Source organism: Pipistrellus kuhlii, unplaced genomic scaffold (assembly GCF_014108245.1).
Source record: "Pipistrellus kuhlii isolate mPipKuh1 unplaced genomic scaffold, mPipKuh1.p scaffold_m20_p_11, whole genome shotgun sequence".
Taxonomy (NCBI): Eukaryota; Metazoa; Chordata; class Mammalia; order Chiroptera; family Vespertilionidae; genus Pipistrellus; species Pipistrellus kuhlii.
In genome coordinates this window covers 23,520,676-23,546,256 of record NW_023425416.1, presented here as the reverse complement: position 1 = coordinate 23,546,256, position 25,581 = coordinate 23,520,676, and the positions used below count along the sequence as shown (strand labels likewise).

At 36.6% G+C, this 25,581-nt stretch overlaps 1 protein-coding gene across 3 annotated transcripts in view; it reads left to right on the top strand.

Annotated features, from left to right (window-relative positions):
• The window catches only part of RASA2 (RAS p21 protein activator 2), a 115,532-nt gene that overhangs the window by 73,065 nt on the left and 16,886 nt on the right, over window positions 1-25,581 (top strand). For 2 of the 3 annotated variants that reach the window (XM_036431268.2, XM_045579224.1), the window contains exons 8-19: window positions 3,358-3,434; window positions 4,407-4,508; window positions 10,563-10,719; window positions 12,441-12,589; window positions 13,615-13,729; window positions 14,161-14,235; window positions 14,933-15,056; window positions 18,191-18,297; window positions 21,259-21,342; window positions 21,778-21,855; window positions 24,784-24,857; window positions 25,304-25,410. In XM_036431268.2, coding sequence (XP_036287161.1) covers window positions 3,358-3,434; window positions 4,407-4,508; window positions 10,563-10,719; window positions 12,441-12,589; window positions 13,615-13,729; window positions 14,161-14,235; window positions 14,933-15,056; window positions 18,191-18,297; window positions 21,259-21,342; window positions 21,778-21,855; window positions 24,784-24,857; window positions 25,304-25,410 — 1,249 coding nt within the window. Of the gene's footprint in view, window positions 1-3,357; window positions 3,435-4,406; window positions 4,509-10,562; window positions 10,720-12,440; window positions 12,590-13,614; window positions 13,730-14,160; window positions 14,236-14,932; window positions 15,057-18,190; window positions 18,298-21,258; window positions 21,343-21,777; window positions 21,856-24,783; window positions 24,858-25,303; window positions 25,414-25,581 lie in introns of all 3 variants that reach the window. The other variant, XM_036431267.2, reaches the window with a different exon arrangement.

Sequence of the window (25,581 nt, the reverse complement as noted above, 5' to 3'; positions counted from 1 at the left end):
ACAGACAGTGACCACAGGACTCTTCTGCAGAGTACTGTTTGAATACCACAGTGAAGCCAGAACAACTTAGTTCTGTTGCTCTACGTTCATTAATGGTTGTTACATCCAGCCTGGAGAAAAGATAGGGGCAACTTGGAGCAAGCAGATGGCCCTCTGGAAATCAAGACCTGACCTGCTTATTATATCCAAGCATACCTATTAGGCCTGAAACATTCATTCAAAAGACACTTTGTTGAGCTGATTTTAAAGATAAGATTTGGTGTCTGCTAGTGGAGCAAGAGACACAAAACACACATGCAAGTGTACCTGCAGCAGTAAAATGATGTAGATATTGGGACCCAGATGAGCTCTGCTCCAGTTGAGTTAGTGAAGTCAGAGGAAAGAGAGAGTATTACAGAGGAGCATTTTGAGGTAAACAGAAAGTTGTGTCCAAAGATAGCAAATAGTAATTGGACTGGAAGGTTTATGTAAGGGAATAATGGGAACTAAGCTTAAAAAGATAGAGTAAGACCCTACCCGGTTTGGCTCTATGGATAGGGTGTCGACTTACAGACTGGAGGGTCCCTGGTTTGATTCTCGTCAAGGGCATGTGCCTTGGTGCAAACTCGATCCCTAGCCTTGGTCGGGGCACGTGTGGGAGGCTAATCAGTGTGTCTAATCAGTGTATCTCTTTCATATTGAGGTTTCTCTCTCTCTCTCTCTCTCTCTCTCTCTCTCTCTCTCTCTCTCTCTCTCTCTCTGTCTCTTCCCTCCCTCCCCCGCCCCCCCCCTCTCCATTTCACTCTCTCTAAAAAACAATGGAAAAATATCCTCAGGTGTTAACAACAACAACAAAAAAAGTAAGACCACAATCAAAGATCCTGGGTGCCTGCCTGAGGTTCTTAAATGCTAGCCATTAAATATTTTTGAGCCTGGAAACTGTAAGAGTAATGCAGTATTTGGGGAAGAATTAACCATGATCTGTGGACCAAATGGCTGAGGTAGAGAGAACAGAAATCAAGAGATTGTAATTTAAAAAGGTAGGGGGGAGGGAGGAAGCGGATCTGACCCAAGAGAGTAATATGGAAATAGAGAAGGGACAGATGAAAAAAGAATGACAAAGGCAAGACACTGGATTAGTTATAGAACCAAAGACAAAGGGAGGAGTCAGCTATTGTCTTCATGATTTCATATCTTGAGAAAGAGGAAAATCAAGACAAGGAAAAAAGACGTGGTTCATTTTGGGGCATAATTAGCTTGAGGTCTGGGATGTAAAATCCTCCAATAAGCAGTTTGTGACTGAAACGTAAAATGGAGGACAGGTGCAAATAAAGACTCCAGACCTGCTTACAGAGAGGCAAGAAAGACAGGGGGAAGAGGGAGGGCCACAGTAAAGGAGGAAAGTGAAGACAAGCAGTTTTGGCACTCACTCGGTATTCAACTTGGAGCACGTCTCTTCATTTTTGTACTTGAGCTTCCTCATTTTTGAGATGAGGATAATAAATCTAGCTGCCTGCTTCAGAGCGGTGATCTGATGAACAAAGGAGATAATGGATCTGAAAGCACTTTGTCAACTATGCAGCACTTGCAGGTCTTAGGACAAAATAAGAAATAAAACCTTAAAGAAAACCCATACTCGTAGGTTCTGTGGAAAAAGTACCAGAGGAAGAAGCGGAGAGAGCAGAAGGTTGCCAGGATAGTGCCTGTGCACCGCAAAGAAAAGAATGTTTCTGGAAAAGGAGATACAGTTGTGTGATTGCTCCTTCAGATAGAGGGGTCAGTGAAGGTGAGAACTAAGAATCCATCATCCGACTTGGTGATTAAGAGCAGGGTTTTAGGCGGGTGACCTGTGAGGAAGTCAGATATGAAGAGTTACTGTAGTGAGTGGGTGGTGAGGAAGTGGAGGCTATGAAGATGGTTTCATGGTTTTCAGATATTTGTCTGAGAAAGGAAGGCGATAAAGGGACCATAGTTTAAGGGGAGAATTTTTCTTAGCCTTCAGTGACATGACAAACTGGTAAAGAAAGCTGTAATTAAATCAACTAGTGGAGACCACAACCCTAAAACGACATAGCTGGAAAGCTGCTAAATATTCTGTTAGGGTCTTCCCCAGAATCTCCCCTAAACTCAACCCTTAAAACCCTTAGGAAAGAGGACCCAGTGCACGCTCCTTCCTGGGAGCATGCCTTTCCCTTCTTCTCCTTCCTCCCCACCCTCCCAGGGGTCTTATCTTTCGCTTCCTAACTCCCAGACTCCCGGGGCCCTTCCTTTATGCCAGGGATGTGGAACCATCCGCCTGTGGGATTTGGCCTGGCCCTACCAAGGCAATCACAGGCTGGACTTGAAATTCAATAAATCTAGGAGCTTTTTTATAGCAACATGAATTTATATGAAATAAATTATATTAGCAATCCTATATAATAAAGAGCTAATATGCTAATTAGACTGAACAACAGAATGTCCTTCTGGACAAAGCTGGGGCTGTGAGGGCTGAGCCCCTTGCACAAATTTCATGTATCGGGCCTCTAGTTATATAAGTAACCAAATAGCCCTTGGCAGAAAATAGGTTCCCCACGCCTGCTCTGTAATGTTTTTTCGAAGCCCATTTCTTCTAGGAATTACTTTTTCTACCTCTGAGATTTATCAAATAAATATTCTCTTTTAAAAAAGTGAATGCTTACTGTGTATTAGGTGTGGGTGGAGTAGTTTAAGAAAAGAGGAAGATCATACTATCTTGTTGCGAAGGGGCTGGAGAAAACTCAAGCAGAAAGGACTTAATGGGCATGGACAAATTCAGGTGGATTGTAGTTGAGGAAGTTCCTACTAATGGCCTTGATATTTTCAGTGAAAATGTGAGAAGGAAGAATAAGGGTGGCATAGGGATCGTCAGAAATACGGGACTATGCAGCTTCACTGAAATATAACACTCATTGAGTCACCACCAGATTACAGTTGAGCCAGAGAATCTAATGTTGCTTTATACTGAGTTGATAAAGAAGGGTGTGGAGGCTTTTGGTAATTTTTAAAATCCTCATATACTTACTGATTTCAGAGAGAGGATGGAAGGGAGGGAGGAAACACCCATCAGTTGCCTCCTATATGTGCCCAACAGGGGATCAAACCCGCAGCTTTTTGGGGTATGGGATGATGCTCCAACCAACTGAGCCACCCTGCCAAAGCTTTTGATATTTTTATACCACCTTGTTCTTCCATGGCTATTTTACATTTAGCTTTTGGGCTAAAATATTGCTAGGCATTTTCCTCTGTTTATAATAAAATAAAAGATTTTAAAGGTAATGATTTTAAAGATAATTTTAAGTTCATGACGGAAAAAGATATTTCAAAAAAAAATTTTTTACTAGAATATTCTGTTTACAGGTAACCAGATCCAGTAGTTATACCAGAAAATCCCAGTTCCAGGTAGAAGAGGAGGACATTGAAAAGCTAGAAATTAGGTATGTGTTTTGGAGTTTTACACAATTTCTTTTTTTCTATGCCAAAAATTATCCTAAATTCAACTGAAAAAGGTGTACCATTCTTAATAGAATTCTCTTTTGTAGCAAGTTGGTTGATGAAATTTAGAGGAACATGCATCTAACTTCAATCCAAATTATCTTTCCAAAATATGATTCTTGACAGAACAGTCTTTATAATAGAAATAGTCTTATAAACAAAGATGAACTAATTTTCACCTATTTTATTATATTTTAAAATTTTAATTGCTCCTTAAATTTCTGAATCATAGCATAATGGATACAAAAAGTATATTTATAGAAAGTAATTACATATTAGCCTTACACATTAGAAATAATGTTTTTATTCTTCTTAACATATCTGCTGTCTAACAGAAATTTCAGTGAGGTAAGAAGTCTTGTAAGATAACTCAACAGGTGCATGTGTTTGAAGTTTGTGCATTTCCTAGATCTTAAATACCTGTGCTGTTTGGAAGGGGAAAGTTTTTGTAAGTGCATGTATAGGTGTGGTGTTAACAGTGTGTTCATCTAAAGGATATGTTAATCACATGTTTGGAATGATCGGGTAGTATATTTTTCTAAATTGTCTATCTTTACACATTAACTGATTCTAATTGAGAAACTGTAGTTTCTTTTCTCCAATTCAACAAAGTAACTCTGTAGACCTTATTGTTACAGGTTAAAATATTAAAATAAAACCTAGACTTTGAAACTGAGAAACTTAAATGCTTTCTTTAGACTATTTAAAATGGTTACTTTCTGTGCTTATAAATAAAAGCTACTGCAATATTTTGCTTTCTTAGTTAGATAGTGAGGTATATGAAGTGCTAACATCTCTTTTAAGCATGTAAAATTAATGCTGTAATCCAAATCAAAATAATTTGAAGCTATTTGGTGGTTTGAGTTCTCTTAAGCATTGTTTGCAAACAAATAAAGCCAGTTTTAAATTTTCAGGATTGACCTGTGGAACAATGGAAACCTGGTCCAAGATATCTTCCTAGGGGAGATTAAGGTTCCTGTGAACGTGTTAAGAAATGATACCTCCCATCAAGCCTGGTAAGAAGACAAACATTCTAGTGAACTCTCTGTACATGCAAATAAGTGCTTATAATAATCATAATGAAATAAGCCAAAATCATTAATATTAATTGATCTGGTCATTAATTTATTCTTGCAGAAATACACTGAGTGGCCAGATTATTATGATATCTAAACACATAATAATCTGGCCACTCAATGTGTTGTGTATAAATATATATATATATTAGAGGCCCGGTGCATTTAATTCATGCATGGGTGGGAGTTTGGCCAGCCTGGCCATGGGAGGGGACATGGCCTGCCTGCTGGTCGAATTCCTGGTCGAGGGGACAATTTGCATATTAGCCTTTTATTCTATACAATATACACTGAGTGGCCAGGTTATTATACGTTATTATAGAGATCATAATAATCTGGCCACTCATTGTATAAGTATATTGATAGTTTTGTGACTTGACCTCTGGTACTGAGACAAAAGTACTAAATTGTCTAAATTCAAAAACTACAGGAGATATTGGGGACCAGATGAGCTCTGCTCCAGCTGAGTTAGTAAAGTCAGAGGAAAGAGTATTGCAGAGAAGGAGCATTTTGAGGTAAACAGAAAGTTGTGTCCAAAGATAGCAAGTAGTAATTTGACTGGAAGGTTTATGTAAGGGAATAATGGGAACTAAGCTTAAAAAGATGGAGTAAGACTGTTCAAAAACTAAATCCTATCTCTAAGGGGAAATGGAAAACATTTTAAATATCACATAAGAGTTGCCCATGTAAGACAATGCATGGTCACAAATTAATATCTGCAGTTGAGAAGTTTCATTAATGGTCATGAAAACTATGAATGTTTGAAGGCAAAGGGTTTATTGTAGGGAATCAGCTGTTTATGGGCTCTAACCAGTTGTTCTTCACCACACCCCATTGAAACGTACGATAGATGGCCCTGGTGTTATTTTCTAAATGTCTAGGGTCTGGCTATTGTTGAGCTGATTCAGTTAATACACTTTCCAGGACTCTGGTGGGTCGGCATTGGTCCAACATTATTTTACCTTTTAGGATCCTAAAAATTTTGAGAGTCTAAAAATCAGTCTTCAAGAGATAACTGCTTGAGGACAACGGAGTCCAAAGCGAAGAATGTCTGATGGCCAACCAGGAGAGGCAGGCTCCTCTAAGGACGGAGGAGACTGGTGCCCATGGTAAGAAACATCTAAACACTCATTTTCAACTCCTTCCAGGCAACTGAAACCAAGTTCTAAAAAGTGGGCCTTAAAAGTTTAGTAAATGAGAAAAAGCATGTTCTTTAACACTCAGCTGAAACGTTAAACTGGTAACATCAGTTTAGTGACGTTAAACTGGTGCTAAACGAAACTTAATGTTTGGGCCTTAAATTGCTGTTCACTTCCTTAGCATAAGTGGTCTGCAGCTATTGTTTGTTCTGTTTATGATACTTAGAAGCTCTATACCCTGTACTTTCCAACAGGGTGCCCCGCAGCCCTCATGCTGGACTTGGGTTTCAGCTGAGTGTGAAAGAACATGCTTTTTCTCATTTACTAAACTTTTAAGGCCCACTTTTTAGAACTTGGTTTCAGTTGCCTGGAAGGAGTTGAAAATGAGTGTTTAGATGTTTCTTACCATGGGCACCAGTCTCCTCCGTCCATAGAGGAGCCTGCCTCTCCTGGTTGGCCATCAGACATTCTTCGCTTTGGACTCCGTTGTCCTCAAGCAGTTATCTCTTGAAGACTGATTTTTAGACTCTCAAAATTTTTATTTTTAGCTCTTGCTAATACAGATCTAAGGTTTATTGGCCTTTATGGTTGTGTTTTTTGTACGTTATAATTTCTAAACTGCATTCACAGAAGAGGGAAAAATTACTTAGTCACTGTGAAAAATTAATAAATATTTGTTACCTTCCTACCCACCCCCATCCCCATGTCTTCTTTCACCTTTTATAAAGTACTATACATTTTAAGATGAAAATTTAGAACTCAAGTTTTTTTAGTCTTTAAAATAATATGTCAAGCTACTCATTACAAAATAAAAAGTAAGTTGTGCCTCTTAGAGCCCCTCAAAGTGAAATTGAAATGTGCCACTTAGCCTGTCTATTAGGTAAGACTATCTCCATGAAGGCCCTCCAAATGTGGCAAAACTTTGTCCAACTACCTTGGCAGGATGGAAGAAAACTAACAAACAGAAATTAAATTTATTCATATATATATATTTAAATTCCTTTTAAATAGAAATTACTAAAGTCTTAGCCTCCTTTGTCAGTTGTAGAGCTATAGCATCCCCTTGTGGGACTGATGGCAACTGCAGGACCAGTCAAGAAAAGCTTTATTTACCTTACAAGACTTCAGGCATATTTTTTCTAATCTTGATATTATGAAAGATAGAGAATAATGATCAGTAGTGTTTTAAAAGCATCAATTTCATTTTTCATAGAATTTCTACTTAGTCTTTACCTATTATAATCCTTGTCTGAAAACTGATTTTTAATGGTTCCAATTTGATTTTATCCTCAAATTAAACATGATTCAGTCATTTCCCATTCCTTTCTTGACTCTTCAATTCCTTAGTAATGATGTGTGTTCTTTGTTCTGAAACTTCTATGAAATGTTAAGATTAGCTTGTTAGTGTTGATATTAGTTAACTTTAACTTGAACCTATATAGATACTAGAATTTTATTTGACTTTTTGAATAAGTAACATATGGTTCACAGTTTAAAAAGCAGAATATGTCACCTGCTTCTGTCCTCCAGCTAAACAGTTTCCTTCTTCTGAGGCAGCTACTGTTTTGAGTTTTCTGGTGTTTTTTTTAAAATATATTTTATTGATTTTTTTACAGAGAGGAAGGGAGAGGGAGAGTTAGAAACATCTAGGAGAGAGAAACATTGATCAGCTGCCTCCTGCACACCCCCTACTGGGGATGTGCCCGCAACCAAGGTACATGCCCTTGACTGGAATCGAACCTGGGACCCTTGAGTCCACAGGCCGACACTCTATCCACTGAGCCAAACCGGTTAGGGCTATTTTGAGTTTGAAAATATTTTATGTATATACAGACAAATACACATATATTCTTCTTTCCCTTTCTTTACACAAAGGGACATATTCTGTACCTTGCTTTTTTTCACTTATCAATTTAGTAGAATATCAGTAAGTATTTGTTGTCTCTGACCGTGGTTAAGACTCTGGCCCTCGCCAGAATATAGACTCTGGAACCAAATGCCGTGGTCCAAATTCATCTCTGCCATTAACTACCGGTGTGGCCGAGGACAGATTACTCCGCCTATTTGCCTTGCTTTCTTTGACTAGAAAATAGGGGTAATAGCATTAATACCTGCATCCCAAAGTTGTTAAAGGGTGAAATGAGTTTAAATAAGTGATCCGCAAGTGTTATGGCCATGGGCATAACTCATGTTCTCATCATTGTAGTTATTGCTGCTGTCATTACCATTATTCTGCATCAGTACATATAAAATTTCTGTCCTTTTTTTTAATATATACCAGTATTCCTTTATTTGGAATGTTATAAATAAAAAGAATGTAGTTTAATCATATTTTACCAGTTACCTCAATGTCAGAGAACTTAATGTATGTAAAACCATTGTAAAATTACACAGATTGGTACAATTTGCACCCAAATGATTTAAAACTGTAAAAGTGTACATTAAGAAAAGAAAATAGATATAAATAAATTCTCATGTTATAACTTTTAATTTTGAAAGTATGATTCAAATAGTAAATGAAACAAATGATAGGGGTTTTTTCCCACACATAAAATAAATATTTACTTACACATATTTAAAAGTAGATTAATATTTAATTTGAGATGAGTTGGTTTCCTACTTTGCCAATATGAGCACCTAATTTTTAGTCTCCTATTTTAGTAAAAATCCATTGATAATGGTTATCTTTATGGAAACAAAGTAATATTCAAGTATTATAGATCTGCTTTGAGCAGTTATTTTCTAGCTTATATAGCATTATGAATAAATAATTATAGTTTTGCCTACCTACCTCATTTTCAGTTATATAGACCTTATGGTTAAAATTTCCAAGTGCTCTTAATAAAAATTTTTTTAATTAAAAAAATAATAAATAAATAAAATTTCCAAATGCTGATATTTAAGTAGTATATTCAGGAACTGTCAAAACTACCAACTCCTGCGAGCATAAGGATTACTTTTATGCCTCTCTAGTTGTGAATAAAAAAATAAAGTAGGTGCAGAACAACTCACTGGCACATTCATGTAATAATTTATCTTTATTTCATGTTTCTTACTCTTTTAAACTGAAAAACTTTATTCAAAAAACTAGAAAAAATGTATTTCAGATCTTCCTTTTTTTTATCCCTAGTCCTTAGGCATACCAGATAGCTTCTATTTAATATATCTTGAGGTTTTTCCCTTTAGTTCTAGTTTATACAAAATTCCTTAATTTACGAGCTATCCTTCAGGTAATTTAAAATTGAGCCTTTTGTCACAAAGTTTTAAAATAATAAATCACATTTATATAGATATTATAACTAACTATATTTATCTAGAGTTATTTATATATTTAAGTGGTAACAGTTATATATATATACAAATAACATTTACATAGTATTTACTGTGTACAAGACATTATTCTATGTGCTTACTTACCTCTTTAGAGTTGTTGTAAGGATTAAATCATTTAGACACTATAATTATCCATTTATTTAACAACAGATAAGATAACAAGCACAGAAAGATTGAGCAGTTTGCTCAAGGTCACACAGTTTGGGATTTGAACCAAACTCTCTGACCCCAAAGTATGTGCTCTTAACTAACATAGATAGATAGATAGATAGATAGATAGATAGATAGATAGAATCTCTAAGTGATTGTTAACAACCTAACAATGGAAATGACCAATTGACCAGTCACTATGATGCTCACAGACCACCAGGGGGCAGACACTCAGCGCAGGACCTGTCTCCTGGTGGTCAGTGCACTCCCACTGCCAACCTCCTGCAGCCCCACCCCCTGTCCGGCCAGCCCCCCATAGACCTTGATCACCAGCCAGGCCGAGGGACCGCCCCACCTGTACACAAATTTGTGCACCGGACCTATAGTGTACTATAATAAATTTGTACTTTGGCATACATATTTTTGAATATGTTTAAAACTAAAAAATACTCTGTTTTAAGCTATCAGCAAAGATTTGAGTGGCCTTTGCCTATACAATATTATTTAAAAGAAAATTGAAGTGCTCTCTACTCATTGAAAAAAATGATTTTTTCCCCCAAAAAATAGGTAGGACAATGAAATGTTTTGGAAGTACCTATTAGATTTCAGGTTTTAGTACTACAAACATCTTGATTTCTAAACATTTTTCTTTCCATGGATACTTAAGCTGTCTCTATTTTTACTTTTTTTTTTTTCCTTTTAACTGAAAAAAAAAGTAAATCTGATTTTTACAAATAAACATTTTCAGTAGTTACACAGTTACTCTAATAATATAAATATCTATTTATAAACTTTTAATCACTAATTTTCTTTTAAAAAGAAGTTCAAGTTTTTTGCTTTATAAAGAATTTAAAACAAGCCTGTGAGGGGCAGGGGCAGGATGAAGAGGGTGAATGGGAAAATAAATAAACTAACAAAAGGACATCTGTAATATTTTCAACAATAAAGATAAAATTTTTAAAAAGAATTTACAAGATCACTTATGCCTTTTTGTGTAGTGTGTCTTTTTCAACTAAATGCATATTTCTTAAATTTAGTTGGTAAAAGAAATAATTTTGATAATAATTGAATTAAAATTTTTTTTCTAAACCCACAACTTATCAAACTCTTATTCAATCCTTTGAGATCTTAATTTTTGTATTAGCTATATTTTTTGTTTTTGTATAAAAATCTATTGATAGCTTTCTAGTTCAATATGTAACCAATATTAAGCCTCTGAAAATTAATAGTCTGTTTCTTATGAATTGTCCTCACCTTAAATATTAAGGTGATTTTTGGTTTAGTTTTTTATAGCTTAGCTGTTTATGTACCTCACCAACTTGGATGCTCAGCTCATTACCATCACATGGAATTGACTGCATTTTTACTTTAGGTACTTGCTACAGCCAAGAGACAATGGAAACAAGTCATCTAAAACTGATGACCTGGGGTCTCTTCGATTGAATATATGTTACACAGAAGATTATGTGCTTCCTTCAGAGTACTATGGTCCTTTGAAAACTTTGCTGCTAAAATCACCAGATGTTCAGGTACTTTAAAAAGTTTAAGTATATAATTTAATATTAAAAAGCTAAAATGGTTATGTAAAAGGGGAGGAAAAGATTTCAGAGTGTCAAGTTTTATTAAGACAATAAAAAAAAACATATATATATATACAAGGGTGGGGGAAAGTGGTTTACAGGTGTGAGTACAAGCAACAGAGTTTATTTTTATATTATTAACTTATTATTATTGTAAACCCACTTTATTAATTACTCTCAACCTACTTTTGCCCATCCCTGTATATACATACGTATATTTAGTTCATCTGAACGACAGTTCTGTGATTCCTATATGTGTTCTAAATTTCTCTTATAGTTAACTAGAGGCCCGGTAACGAAATTGCTGCACAGGGGAGAGGGGGCTCTTCAGCCTGGCCTGCTCCCTCTGGCAATCCGGGGATGCCCAATTGCCAGTTTCATCCTTCTGGCAATCTGGGACCCCTTGCTCCTAACCACCCGCCTTCTTGCTCTTAACCGCCCATCTGCTTACTTCTAACCACCTGCCTGCTCGCTCCTTACTGCCTGCCTGCTCACTCCTTACCACTTGGTTCACTACTCCTTAACGCTGATGCAGAGGTGGGAGAGGCTCCCATCACTGCCATTGTGCTTGCCAGCTGTGAGCCCAGCTTCTGGCCGAGCAGCACTCCCACTGTAGGAGCATGCTGACCTTGGGACAGCTCCTGCATTGAGCATCTGCCCCCTGGTGGTCAGTGCACATCACAGCGACCAGTCATTCCATTGTAATCGTTGCTTAGGCTTTTATATATATATATAGACTAGAGGCCTGTGCATGAAATTTGTGCGCGCACACACGTGTGTGTGTGTGTGTGTGTGTGTGTGTGTGTGTGTGTGTGTTGTGTGTGTTATGTGTGTGTGTGTTATGTGTGTTGTGTGTGTGTGTCCCTCAGCCCAGCCTGCACCCTCTCCAATCTGGAACCTCTCTAGGGATGTCCGACTGCCTGTTTAGACCTGATCCTGGCGGGCAGTCAGACATCTCTCTCACAATCCAGGACTGCTGGCTCCCAACAGCTTGCTTGCCTGCCTGGCTGCCTGCCTGCCTGCCTGATTGCCCCTAACCGCTTCTGCCTGCTAGCCTGATCATCCCCTAACCCAGTGGTGGGCAAACCACAGCTCACGAGCCACTTGCAGCTCTTTGGCCCCTTGAGTGTGGCTCAAGGTTAGAACCACTCTTTCAAAACAGACTCACCCAGGTGAAAAACCGATTATTGCACATGGGCCACGAAGCTTCATTCACATTGTATGTGTGCACCTGCACATGGTATTTTGTGGAAGAACCACATGTGAGGCCAAAGAATCGCATGTGCTCGCGATTTGCTGACCACTGCCCTGCCAACCTGATTGATGCCTAACTGCTCCCCTGCCAGCCTGGTGGCTCCTAACTGCCCTTCCCTGCTGGCCTGGTCTTCCCTAACTGCTCTCTCCTGCAGGCCTGGTTGCCCCCAACTGCCCTCCCCTGCAGGCCTGGGTTCCCCCTGAAAGGTCCTTCCCTGCAGGCCATATTGTGGCAGCCATCTTGTGTCCACTTGGGAGAGTCATCTTTGGCCATTTTGTTGGAGTGATGGTCAATTTGCATATTACCTCTTTATTAGATAGGATGAATATATTTGAATTACTTTTATAGACTAGTGATTGGAGATTTAGTTACATTTTCTTGATTTTGTGCTGTTTTCTACCTTTCTATATTCCAGCCAATATCTGCCTCAGCTGCTTACATTTTGGGTGAAATATGTCGAGATAAAAATGATGCTGTTTTGCCCCTTGTACGACTGTTGCTGCACCATGATAAACTTGTTCCTTTTGCCACTGCAGTGGCTGAATTAGACTTGAAGGATACACAGTAAGAGTTATATTAAGTATTAATTGTGTGTCATTAAATTTAAACTTTAATTTTTCAAACTGTTTCTCTAATCTTACTTCTTTTGTGTTGATCAGCTTTACTGTATCATAGTATAAAGAACTGCTTGGCATGTAATAAAAGGGAATTCTGGCAAACAGTATCCACCAGCAGTAAAATTAACAATTAATAACAGGTGTGTGTGTGTGTGTTTGTGTGTGTGTGTTTTTAAACTCAGTGCCAAAATTTCCTATTTCTAGTCTTTGCTTCTTATTATAATGATTCACATGCTACAAAATACCAGGTCAGAAGTTTCTTTTTCCTTGTCCATTATGTATTATCCTTATGTGCACAAGTGTGACATATAAAAAAAAACAATCTGGTGGCTTCCTGTTCCCGTCACACTGCAGGCGTCTTCAAACTACAGCCCGCGGGCCACATGCGGCCTGCAGAGGAGTCTGATCCGGCCCACCAGGTTTTTTGGGCAGTGAGCGCAGCCGAGGTGTTACAGTAGGAATTAGTAGTTCATATAGTCCGGCCCTCCAGCTCTCTGAGGGACCGTGATCTGGCCCCCACTTTAAAAAGTTTGAGGACGCCTGCGTCACAGTCTTACAGTGTTGTTATACACACAAATATGTTTGCTTTTTTTTTTTTTTTTTAAATTCTCATTTGAGGATATCTTAGAAAGGGAGGGGGGAGAGAGAGAGAATGAACTATCAATGTGAGAGGGAAATATTGATCTGTTACCCTCCGTATCCCACCCTGACTGGGGATCAAACCAGCAACCTTTCATGCACAGAACAACACTTAACCAACTGAGCTACTCCATCTGATGCTTTTTTTTTTAATTGTTTTCTTATATCTTCATTAAATAGTTTTTATAAGTTTAAAAATCCTAAGGGCAGCAAGCTTTTAAATGGATGGTAAAAATTACTAAGATTGTATGTATGACCAAGTCAGATATCTCATATTATTGACAGCCACTGTTTAGTACACTTGTTTTCACCTTATTTCTACTTATATTTCAGAGATGCAAACACAATTTTCAGAGGAAATTCCTTGGCTACCCGATGTCTAGATGAGATGATGAAAATAGTGGGAGGGCACTACCTGAAAGTAACATTAAAACCTATTCTGGATGAGGTACGGAATGAATAAACATACTTGGATAACAAGAGTTTGCATGGCCTTATAGCACATTTCATTTAGTGACCTATAGATGGGGATGATATACCCATTCATGTATTACTGAAAGAACAAGGCTGAGCACTTTAGAAGTAATATCAGTTATCTACTGTTTCATCAGTGGAATTTTACCAAAGGACACATTATAGTATAATCTACATAATTAGTTTTTTTTTTATTATTATTTGATTTCTGTTTAGCTAGAGTTTCAAATATATGAAAATTTTTTTCTATATAATTCTTCAGGAATATTGTATATATTATCTCTGGATGGGGGTTTTAAACTTTGTTTATAGTTTTAATTTTTATAATTTTTATTATTAGAAAAATATTTTCATTTTGCCAAATATTTTAAAAAGCATTAAATGAAAAATTAATTTATTCTTCAGATATGCGAATCCTCAAAATCTTGTGAAATTGACCCTATTAGATTGAAAGAGGGAGATAATGTAGAAAATAATAAGGTAAGCCCTTGTTTTCTTCATAATTCTGTTAAAATTGGCCTTAAAAGTATACCTATCTCCCACTTATGTTATAGTAATATTATGTAGAGGGAATAGTGCCTTTTATTCTTTACATAATGCCTATGCCATTTGCAGCATTTCCTATGTCTAGTTTTTAGAATGTTATCTCTTCATCAAGTTTCACTTTGTTTTTGTTCTTGATTGTCTCTTTTTGGCTCTAGTAATAGTAGTGGAATAAGGCTACATCTAGTTGCAGCCTCATTCTGATTGGTCCTTTAGGTTCAAACTGATCAACTAAATAGCACATGACTTGGTCGGTCAGCCAACACTTAAAGTTGCCTCTGGGAAGAGTCACAAGTTTTCCTTGCAGCAGATAACAGTGCCACAGTGTCTATGTGCCTGCATATCTGAGTTGTTTTCCTAATTTGCCCTGGGGTCGTTATACTTTCTGTTGCTTCTTGTGCAGTTTAATCCATACATCACTTATGTCTACCTAGTCCAAATATAGTATATTAAATGGATTCAAGCTGTAAATTGTCCTTTAACTGAATGAGTTTAGAGAAGGGAAGCAGAGCTCTAGAATACTAGCTAGTGACTGCCTAATTGAGCTTGTTTTCATTGCATTTTTTCCCCCATGAAGTCTGTTGAAGATGTGTAAAAGCCAAAATCTTAATGTTTACCTTCTTAAATCCTACAGGAAAATCTGCGCTACTATGTAGATAAGTTATTCAGTACAATTATACAATCAAGTATGAGCTGCCCCACTGTAATGTGTGATATCTTTTACTCTCTACGGCAAATGGCTGCTCAAAGATTTCCTAGTAAGTGCCTTGTATTACTAAAACAAGCCGTTTCTTTTTCAGTATTTAATTTTTTGTAGATTTACTGTGTGTTTGGTTTATGTGAAATGGTTTATGGTTTATAGGTACAGTCTTATTTATTTATTTTTAAATATATTTTATTGATTTTCCACAGAGAGGAAGAGAGAGGGATAGAGAGCTAGAAACATCGATGAGAGAGAAACATCGACCAGCTGCCTCCTGCACATCCCTTGCCGGGGATGTGCCCACAACCAATGTACAATACATGCCCTTGACCGGAATCGAACCTGGGACCTTTCAGTCTGCAGAGCGACGCTCTATCCACTGAGCCAAACCGGTCTCAGTGGTACAGTCTTATTTAGTTTTTCTAAATAGTTCTTGTTTTTTATGAAACACCTGATTTAATTTTCTTATAATCTCACAACATATATTATTTTATTTTAATATAATGACAACTTTATACAAATCAAAATTAGCATTCTTTTTAAGAAAGGCAAAATTTAGAACTATAACATTATATAAATTAACCTTTATACCAGGTGCTTATGAGATTGTTAAATATAATAAACAAAACACCATTGTTATTTGTACCAACTCCCTTTTCTACTTGCATACATTCAGATAGTGAAAATTTTTAGTACAATATAACTAACTAGATCTGACAGTTTGAGAATTATAGGTTTTGGGAATGGTAGGTTTTTACAGATACGGTTTTAGACATTAAAAACATCTCTGTTGCCGAAACCAGTTTGGTTCAGTGGATAGAACGTCAGCCTGTGGACTCAAGGGTCCCAGGTTTGATTCTGGTCAAGGGCATGTACCTTGGTTGCGGGCACATCCCAGTGCAAGAGGCAGCTGATAGGTGTTCCTCTCTCATCGATGTTTCTCTCTATCCCTCTCTCTTCCTCTCTGTAAAAAATCAGTAAAATACATTTAATTAAAAAAAAAATCTGTTGTAATATACTTAGAATTTTGAGGTCAGTAACTGGTGTGTTTTAATTTTACACAGCAGCAGTGTCAAGGCTTTGCTTAGTGGAAACATTTTATAAAATTAAGAGTTGCTATCTCTGTCAATACTTGGAAGTATTCTAATTATATGCATATCTGATAAGTAAGTAAACTTGCTGTAGCTGTCTTTCCCAGTCTACCTGGAATAGGGCAAAGAAGGAGGAGATAAGGCAACTACTTAAATTATCAGTCTTACCCAGCTGTGTGAAACCTTAAGTTTATTTCTATAACCATCTGAAGAGATGTTATTTTTATTGATTTTAGAAAGAGAGAAAGGGAGAGGGAGAGGGAGAGAGACATCAATTTGAGAGTGAAACATTAATCAGTTGTGTGTGCCCTGACTGGGGATTGAACCTGAAAACTTTCCGTGTACCAGACGATGCACCAACCAACTGAGCCATACCAGCTAAGGCATATCACATTCTTTTAAGTGTATGAATGTGTACAATGTATGTGCAGTTACCTGATCTTCCACTAAAGTTACCCAGTGCTAAAGTGGTGGGGCTGAATTGTCCAACTAGCATGTAGATAAATTAAGACCTAGATGACTTGACTAATTATAGTGAAGATGTAAACACTTAAACCTCTCCTTAGTACTTTGAAACAAAAATAAGAGGATCAGAAACATTAACATATGGAAAGATGAAATACTGACTGAAATTACATTTTGGTATTTGGCATTTGGAGTTAGATCATGGTAACCACATTGAATGCTTCACTACTGAACGGACACATGCTAGCCTGTATTATCTCCTACTGTCATCTACATAGTACCACATGAGGCAGGTTTTGTCCTCTTAAGTAGATATAGAGAAGTTTAAGTAAATTACACAAGATCCATGACATAGCCAGTGGGCAAGCAGGTTCTCAAACCTGGGTCTAGTCTATTCCAAAGTGTGCAGTAGTCACAGTACTCTACCCAGTGCTCTTGGCCTAAAATATGCTTTATCTGTTTAATTCTTTTTTAAAAAAATATATATTTTGTTGATTTTTTACAGAAAGGAAGAGAGAGGGATAGAGAGTTAGAAACATCGATGAGAGAGAATCATCGATCAGCTGCCTCTTGCACACCCCTTACTGGGGATATGCCCGCAACCAAAGTACATGCCCTTGACCGGAATCAAACCTGTGACCTTTCAATCCGCAGGCCGACGCTCTGTCCACTGAGCCAAACCAGTTTCGGCTATCTGTTTAATTCTTATTTATGTAAATAATCTAAAACATATTTTTTTTTATTTTTCATAAGTGCAAAAGTATCTCCTTGACTGACTTGTTGTTGACTTAAATATTAATGTTTTCATATCTTTAGTTGATTACAGTAATGATATTTTTATTACCAAGTATTTTTATAGTTTTTTCATTTGTCCTTATCACTCTGGGAAGAAGATTGGTTGGGAAGGAGGGAAGCAATGAGTGGGGAGCAGGTAGAATTGAAGAATTACAAATAAATGGCTTGTCCATGACTGCCTTTTGTGTGACTTAGAAGAATTAAAATTCAAACCAAATCCAGACATTCTTGCTCTCCCCACCTGCTTCTTTCCCATCTGATTGTTGGGTTAAGTATAGACTTCAGTCTTACACGAAAGCTGGAGGTTAATGATCAAACCCAAGTTGTCTCCGTTTCATTTGTGATTTTGTATGGAATATAGATAGTTTTTTTTTAAATTAAAGATTTTAGCCTAATTGTTTTAATGGCAGAGTCTTTGATATTATCTAGATTTTTGAGGGGAAAATTAAAACAATAACTAAAACTGAGAATCTCCTATCAGGGATTCAGTATTGCCACAAGGTAGTGCTAGATACTACTTTTATTTTTGTTATAATTTCAGGAGACTCTTCTTGCAGATTGAGGAAAGAAGTGTTTCCAAATTAAAATATTTCTCAAAATCTAGTGGCTTTGCCTTTCATTTTATTAGTGCTTATAGATTTCTTTTTTTAGTCATAGGATTTTTTTCTTTTAATTTAGTCATAATCATCACTATCATTTCATCAATTCAGTCCTGACTAGGCAAATTATATTGATTTCCTATTTAGTTTACATGTTTTCTCAATATTTTTTACTTTGTCATCTTTGTTTTTTAATTCGGTGTTTTTGTGCATGACATTTCACCATTTTTTCCCTGCAGATGACCCTCATGTTCAGTATTCTGCAGTGAGCAGCTTTGTATTTCTTCGTTTCTTTGCTGTAGCCGTAGTATCACCTCATACTTTTCATTTGCGACCTCACCATCCAGTAAGTGTTGCTCTTCTCAAAGCTTTATTCCATTTTTTTTTATTTTTATTAAAATGAAGAAAAGGTAAAATAGGCCACTTTCACTTAGCTATGTTTTCTTATACTTAAATTTACTGGGCATTTTTCTTGACCATTTTAGTCTTTTAGAGAAGGCTGAAAATTCTATTTTTGTTATTGCTATTAAAACATATTACACAGAGTAATAAAATATTGATAATTACAGAAGCTTGGTGATGGATACAAAGAAGATTCATTACATTTTCCATCTGCTGTTGTGTATGTTTGTAAATTTCCATAATACAAGGATAGTTTTTTAAATTAGTTATATGTTTAGTTTAACTGCAGATATTTTTAAATCTTACAGAAGTTTTTTTTTTCCTCAAGTTCACTTACTCTTTCTTATGTCATTGGCATTCTTTTTTCTTTTTTTTAATCCATCCAGTGATTGTGTAAATTTCAGGTATTTTATTTTTTAGGTACAGTCTTTTCATTTACTTTTTTTTTTTAATTGATTTTGTACAGAGAGGAAGGGAGAGAGATAGAGAGTTAGAAACATCGATGAGAGAGAGACATTGATCAGCTGCCTCCTGCACACCCCCCACTGGGGATATGCCCACAACCAAGGTACATGCCCTTGACCGGAATCGAACCTGGGACCTTTCAGTCCCCAAGCCGACGCTCTATCCATTGAGCCAAACCGGTTTCAGCTAAATGTTACAGAAGTTTAAAGAGGCTCATTTCTAAAATGTTCAGAAACTTTTATTGGAACATAATTTTTTTTTATATCTCCATATTTTTGCTTTTTATTCACCTGAGATGCTATTGTAATTATGAATTTAAAACTCTTTTAAAGCATATAATCTTTTTGTTGTGAAGTTCTATTTAATTACTTAAACAGGAGTCTGCACCACATAGATGTACATCTCTGAACGCTTTAAAACTCCTTATTTTTCCTGTTTGTGTTTCATTCTCATACAGTGTATTTCTGCTAATTCTTTAACCTTTTATTTCCCAAATATTTTATAATCTTACCTGATTGCTTTTGTAGTTGATATGTATAACAAGTAATAATAGCCAAAATTTATTTAGGTCTTACTTTGTACTAGGCTTTGTCCTGGGTATTTTATATATTTTAACTTAGTCCTCCCAATAACCCTGTGAAGTAAATTCTATTATCATCCCCATTTGCGGATAAGCAAATCACAATTCAGTAACATCTCCAAGGTCAAACAACTAATAAATTATTATTTGATCTCACTCAGTTGGAATGGAATTAAATCAAATTCTGACTCAGTCAGTCTTCCCAGTGTGTGAGCTTACCCCTCTTAGGCAGTTAGATGTTGGAACAACTATACTGCATCAAACACTGCTCAGCACTGGCCATGAGGCCATGATGGGAAAGACCTCCCTATCCTTAAGAAACTCACTGACTGATACAGTGTATGGAGGACTGTGGTTTTGGCAGTTAAACTGGGCTCTGAGGGTTACTCCTCTGGACATTGGCTGCTCATTTAACTTTGAGACCTGAATGGACAATGCTGCCTTGGCAGCAACATTCCTTTCTTGTCAAAGAACAGACAGTCTGGTCTGTGAGTAGCTGCAGCAGTGAGAGGGCTAGTGTCCTTTCGTCCACATGCTGTTCTGTCTGTGACTCTGTCGCTGAAGCAGTACTGAACTCGTGAAGCAAAAGTTTCACAGCAGTGCTCTGGACATAAATGGAACTCCTACCCCTGAGCTTGTGACCCTGCCTTATATTCAGACTTTAGTTTGCATATTCCTGTAACAGATGTAGCAATCAAGTCCTTCCAAGCATAAACTCTTGTTATTTTAGATCACTTTTCATATGCCAGGATGTTTGCTTCATGCTGGCAAACATTGTTTACTTTTAAGTATAACCTTATCCCTTCTTTTTAAGAAGCTTTCATTCTAATTGGGTAAATGGGGCAAATACATAAAGTACGTAATCTAAAGCTACATATATAAATCTAAAACTAACACCTGATTAGCACCAGGTAAGAAGTATAGACAATTCATACTATACAAATGGAGAGCAAGGGATGACCTCAGGAACCTGGGGTGATGACCTTGTCGAGACCAGTGGTGAAATTTATAGAGTAGTTGGGGATGAAAGCTAATGAAAGTTCATTGGATTTTACATTTAGAAGTTCTGTGAATTTTGGGAAGCCAGTTTTAGTATAGTAAAAGAGAAGAAGAAAATCAGATTGCAGAAGATTAAAGAATAAATAGGTGAGTGTAGTTTTACTAAGAAATACATCAAAAGTGAGCTAGGACTGCTGCTAAACCACCGGCACCCAGGCATGTACACATATGTATAATGTATGAATAATTTCTAAAAAACACTAATTTTAAAACATGGGATATATTAACATTGACCCAATAGGCCACTCTTTCCACGTTGGATAATAGACCCTAATTGTAACCCTCTGATATGAAGTAGGTGACTTCTCATTGCCTAATTTGAATTTAAGTCTTTGCTTCCAGGTGGAAAGTCTTGATTGCTTATGCAACCATATAAATTATTGAATGTGTTTAGAATTGGATTGGGAACTACATTTTAAGTTATAAGGTAGAAAAAAGTAGATGCTATTGACATTTTAAAAGTGAATACAATTTATTAGGTAATTCAAGCTGTCATACTATACAAAACAACATATATGTAATATTGATTAAATTATAGCTTTCAAAAGTGACACATCATAAATATAATTACTTTTGGAGGAATTGTCAATTATATGTGGCTTCTTTTAGTAGTCTCTTTATTCCTTAGTCCAATGAATTGTGCCCATCCTTAGCAAGATTCTAATTACATTGCATTGGATGAACATTTTTGAGTCATTGTTTGTAGAGCAATGTAGCCCATTCACTCTATTCTACTTTTTATACAAATTCTGTTTTTTTTTAAACTTAACGGGAGTTTTATGTCTTTTTCACATTCTCTAGGATGCACCGACAATTAGAACATTAACTCTCATCTCAAAAACCATTCAGACTTTGGGAAGCTGGGGGAGTTTGTCCAAAAGCAAGGTAAGTCTTTCCATATCTTGCTTTGTATTCATACTTCTAAATGTAGTTCTACCCTGTGATTCCTCCTCTATTAACTAATTCCCTTCTAAATTAGAAGCAGAGTAAAACCAAAAATGCATAGTATGCACAGATGCAGTAGCTTTTAGGTAGATTTCTGTGTCTTAGTCACCTGTTAAAGACAGATTAATTTTAACTAATATCTCTATGAAGGGAAGCGGGTCTGGTAAATAGATGCTAGTGCCTCCTTTTATTCGTCTGCACCATAATCATCTAACAGCTATTGAGGCCATCTTCAGCTCCAAGCCCTATAACTCTCTTAAGATATATGATTGACTCCTTTTAGGGCTTAATCCTCAGCTTTATTAAAAATATAGTCCACTATATTCTTAGTTCTCTACTTAATATATATAAATCCTGTGTGTATTTTTTATTTAGTCAAGTTTCAAGGAGACATTCATGTGTGAATTTTTCAAAATGTTTCAAGAGGAAGGATACATTCTAGCAGTTAAAAAGGTATGATTGTTTTACCTTGGAAATATCATTTCTTTATCATAGAGCATTGGAAAATAACACTTCATAATATTCCTAAGAGTTAATCTTTAGTTTAAAAAAATAATGTAAAACTATCCATCAACTATAACAAGGCTGTCTTTTTCCCCACTTTCTCCTCCCATTCAAAACTATGGGTTTTTTAGCTTTGAAAACACCTAAATGAGTTTTGGCAATAGCTACTATTGTCAATGTCTTAATAACACAAATTATAAGTGTCCAGACTTAGGGCTTTTCAACAGTGGCACTATTGGCAACTTAGTACCAGTAATTTTAGATTGTGAAGGGCTATCTTGTACATTTTAGGATGTTTAGCAGCATCCCTGGCCTCCACAATTAGACACCAGTAACATGCCTCTCATTTGACAACCAAAAACTTCTTTAAACAACCTAATGACCCCTTAAGGACAAAAATTGCCTCTGATTGAGAACCTCTGGTATAGAGATAAAGACTTAGTATGTGTCTGATATATAGTAGTAAAAAATATTTGAATTATTGGACATTTTATAAACAATATAGGCTTATGATAGCAATATACAAAAATTCTTAGAAACTGAAAATTTTTTTAAAAATATATGTTTTATTGATTTTTTTACAGAGAGGAAGGGAGAGTGATAGAGAGTTAAAAACATCGATGAGAGAGAATCATTGATCAGCTGCATCCTGCACACCCCCTATTGAGGATGTGCCCGCAACCGAGGTACATGCCCTTGACCGGAATTGAACCTGGGACCCTTGAGTCCGCAGGCCGATGCTCTATCCACTGAGCCAAACTGGTTAGAGCTGAAAATGTTTTGAAAGGATCTAAAATTTCTCAAGTCTTTAATTTTAAATCATTCTAAACAAAATTTAACATTATTATAATGCCCTAAAAATTGGTTAAGAAAGTTGTTTTGAAGTGTATATCTAAACTTGCCTCAGTTATAACTTAGTGTATTCAAATTAGCAATGGCAAATTTTAAAGATTTCATTCAATTTCTGCAACATGATTCACAGCTGATTGCCAAAAGAATATTTTGTAGAATTTGTTTGTACTTTTTAAATTCATACGGGACTCAGTAAATGAAAATGATAATTTAAAAAAATTAAAGCCTGTTGGAAGCTCAACCAAAATTATTTTAAGCAACCATTGAAGGCTTTTGAGGAGAAAGTATTTCAAAAAAATAGGCAGAGAAAAAGCTGCCCTTTTATTTATGGGACATTGTGGAACAGTATAGGTAAACTTTGGTTGGCAAGATTATGATCTACTGTTTTGTTTGTTTTACAGTTGTTTTTCAATTTTTTATGACCTAGGGCCAGGGCGGCCCGCGGGCCACATGCGGCCCGCAGAGGAGTCTGATCCGGCCCGCCAGGTTTTTTGGGCAGTGAGCGCAGCCGAGGTGTTACAGTAGGAATTAGTAGTTCATATAGTCCGGCCCTCCAGCTCTCTGAGGGACCGTGATCTGGCCCCCACTTTAAAAAGTTTGAGGACCCCTGATCCTAGGCCATAGCAGCATCTGATTTTATTTTCCCTGGTATAATCAGAATGTTTTGAGTTTATAAGGTCAGTCAGTGGAGAAAGTATGTTAGGGTGCTAGGTGTCTAGTCTGTTCCTCGCCTGCCCTGAGTCACCCACTCACATTCTCGTGAGCTATATATCTCCTGCCACAGATTTGGTTCTAGGCTCCTAAGCTAGCATAGGCCATTTTGCCCTGATATAGTTTTCTTTATTATTCACTAGCTAAGTCTGGATATGTGCAGTGCTATAAGGGGAAAAAGCTTATAAACACAAACTTCTCACTTGAACTATTTTCACTAGTGACATTGGCCACCGTTCCAGAAGAGAATAGGTTATAACGCTGAACCTATGCTAGTCTCACAGAGTTTAGGAAGTGAACCTGGATAGGTCTGTAAACAAATGACCATATAATTTCATGTCCAAACCTGGACACTTTCAAGAGTAAAAGGAATCCTATTTGACTATGTTGGGACCACAGTTATAGACAAGGATAGCCCTGAGCACATTGGAATCTATAGTCCATCTTAATTATTGTGTTTCCTTTTTACTTTGTCTAACTGTATGTACTCCATAGTTCCTTATATATATATAACAAATAAATGTAATTATCATAAATATTTTTCAAATAAGTCAGCGCCTTCAGTCAAAATTAAGAAATGAAACCTTTAGATAAGTCTGTTACACTCCATTAGCGGGTGGTTTAAGTGAGAACTAAAGATGTGATAGGACACTTCTTTAGTTCCCTTAGACACGCCTCTGTATCACCCACACGTGTAATGCAGGAGAAACTCTGCTCTCATTCTTTCACTTGCCAAGGTTTCCTTCTAGCAAACTAGCAATAAACATCCCACTGAAGAATGTGGATTCTGGCGGGTAATTCGCAGCCAGTTTTAGGAGGAAAAAAAATTCTGGTTTTTATTTATTTAAATTTTTTTATTTTTAAATTCTCATGCAAAGGTATCTTTCCATTGATTTTTAGGGAGAGTAGAAGAGAGAGGGAAAGACAGAAACATAGATGTGAGAGAAACATACTGATTGGTTGCCTCCTGCACATGCCCTGACCAGGGCCCAGGCTGGGGAGGAGCCTGTAACTGAAGTACAGCCCTTGACCAGAATTGGACCTGGGACTCTTCAGTCCACAGGCCGGCACTCTATCCACTGAGCCAAACTAGCTAGGGCTTATTCTGGTTTTTAAATAAATTAAGATTAACCTTTTTAGAATATCATTTATTAATTACTCTGCAATTAAATATGTGTTTTGCTTTATAAATTACAATTATGTTTATTTCTTAATCTTGAAGAACTTTACAATATTATGAGTGACACTTGAAATAAGCTGAATTTATGATGAATCATATCACTAAGTGAAATATTTGCCTATTTGCCCATTTAGTTCTTGGATGAAATTTCTTCTACTGAAACTAAAGAGTCCAGTGGTACGAGTGAGCCTGTGCACCTGAAAGAAGGGTAATTCAATGAAATTCGACATTAAAGTCACATTTTAGTATAGACGTTAATTAAGTACAAAAGGCATGGGTCTGGGAGTGAGGAAATGGGGCTGGGTTCTGTGCTACAACTGCCTAAGTAGCATCCATCAGGTAAGTCACCCCCTGTCCTGAAAACTTTGTCAGATGGGCATGACTCCTTGTCTGTACAGTCCTAGAATTGTTTTGCAAATATAATAAGATAGTGGGTATTAAGCAAATTAGAGTTACTATTTTGGAAAAGTAACAGTACTATTCAGTCTCAAAGTATTAATATCATTGAAAGTTAAGGGGGAAAATCACTCATTTGGCCCTTTTAGTTCTGGATGGCACAGTTATAAATACTGTTTAAAATGAAAAGACAATTTTTTGTTTTGGATTAACTTTTTAATATTTGTAACTAAATGTTTACATCTGTTGTTTTGGCAGTGAGATGTATAAAAGAGCTCAGGGAAGAACTCGGATTGGAAAAAAGAATTTCAAGAAACGGTGGTTCTGCTTAACAAGCAGAGAGCTCACCTACCACAAACAGCCAGGTAGTTTTGTTTATGCTTTATTGTGGGGTCTTTCCTGGTTCTTAGTAAAAGTTTCTTTTTGCTGTGTAATGTGACTCTAGTGAACCTTTTCACTAATACTACACACATACTAAGAATGCAATAAATATTTGACAACACCATGTAAATTATATTTTTCTCTCACATGCTCTG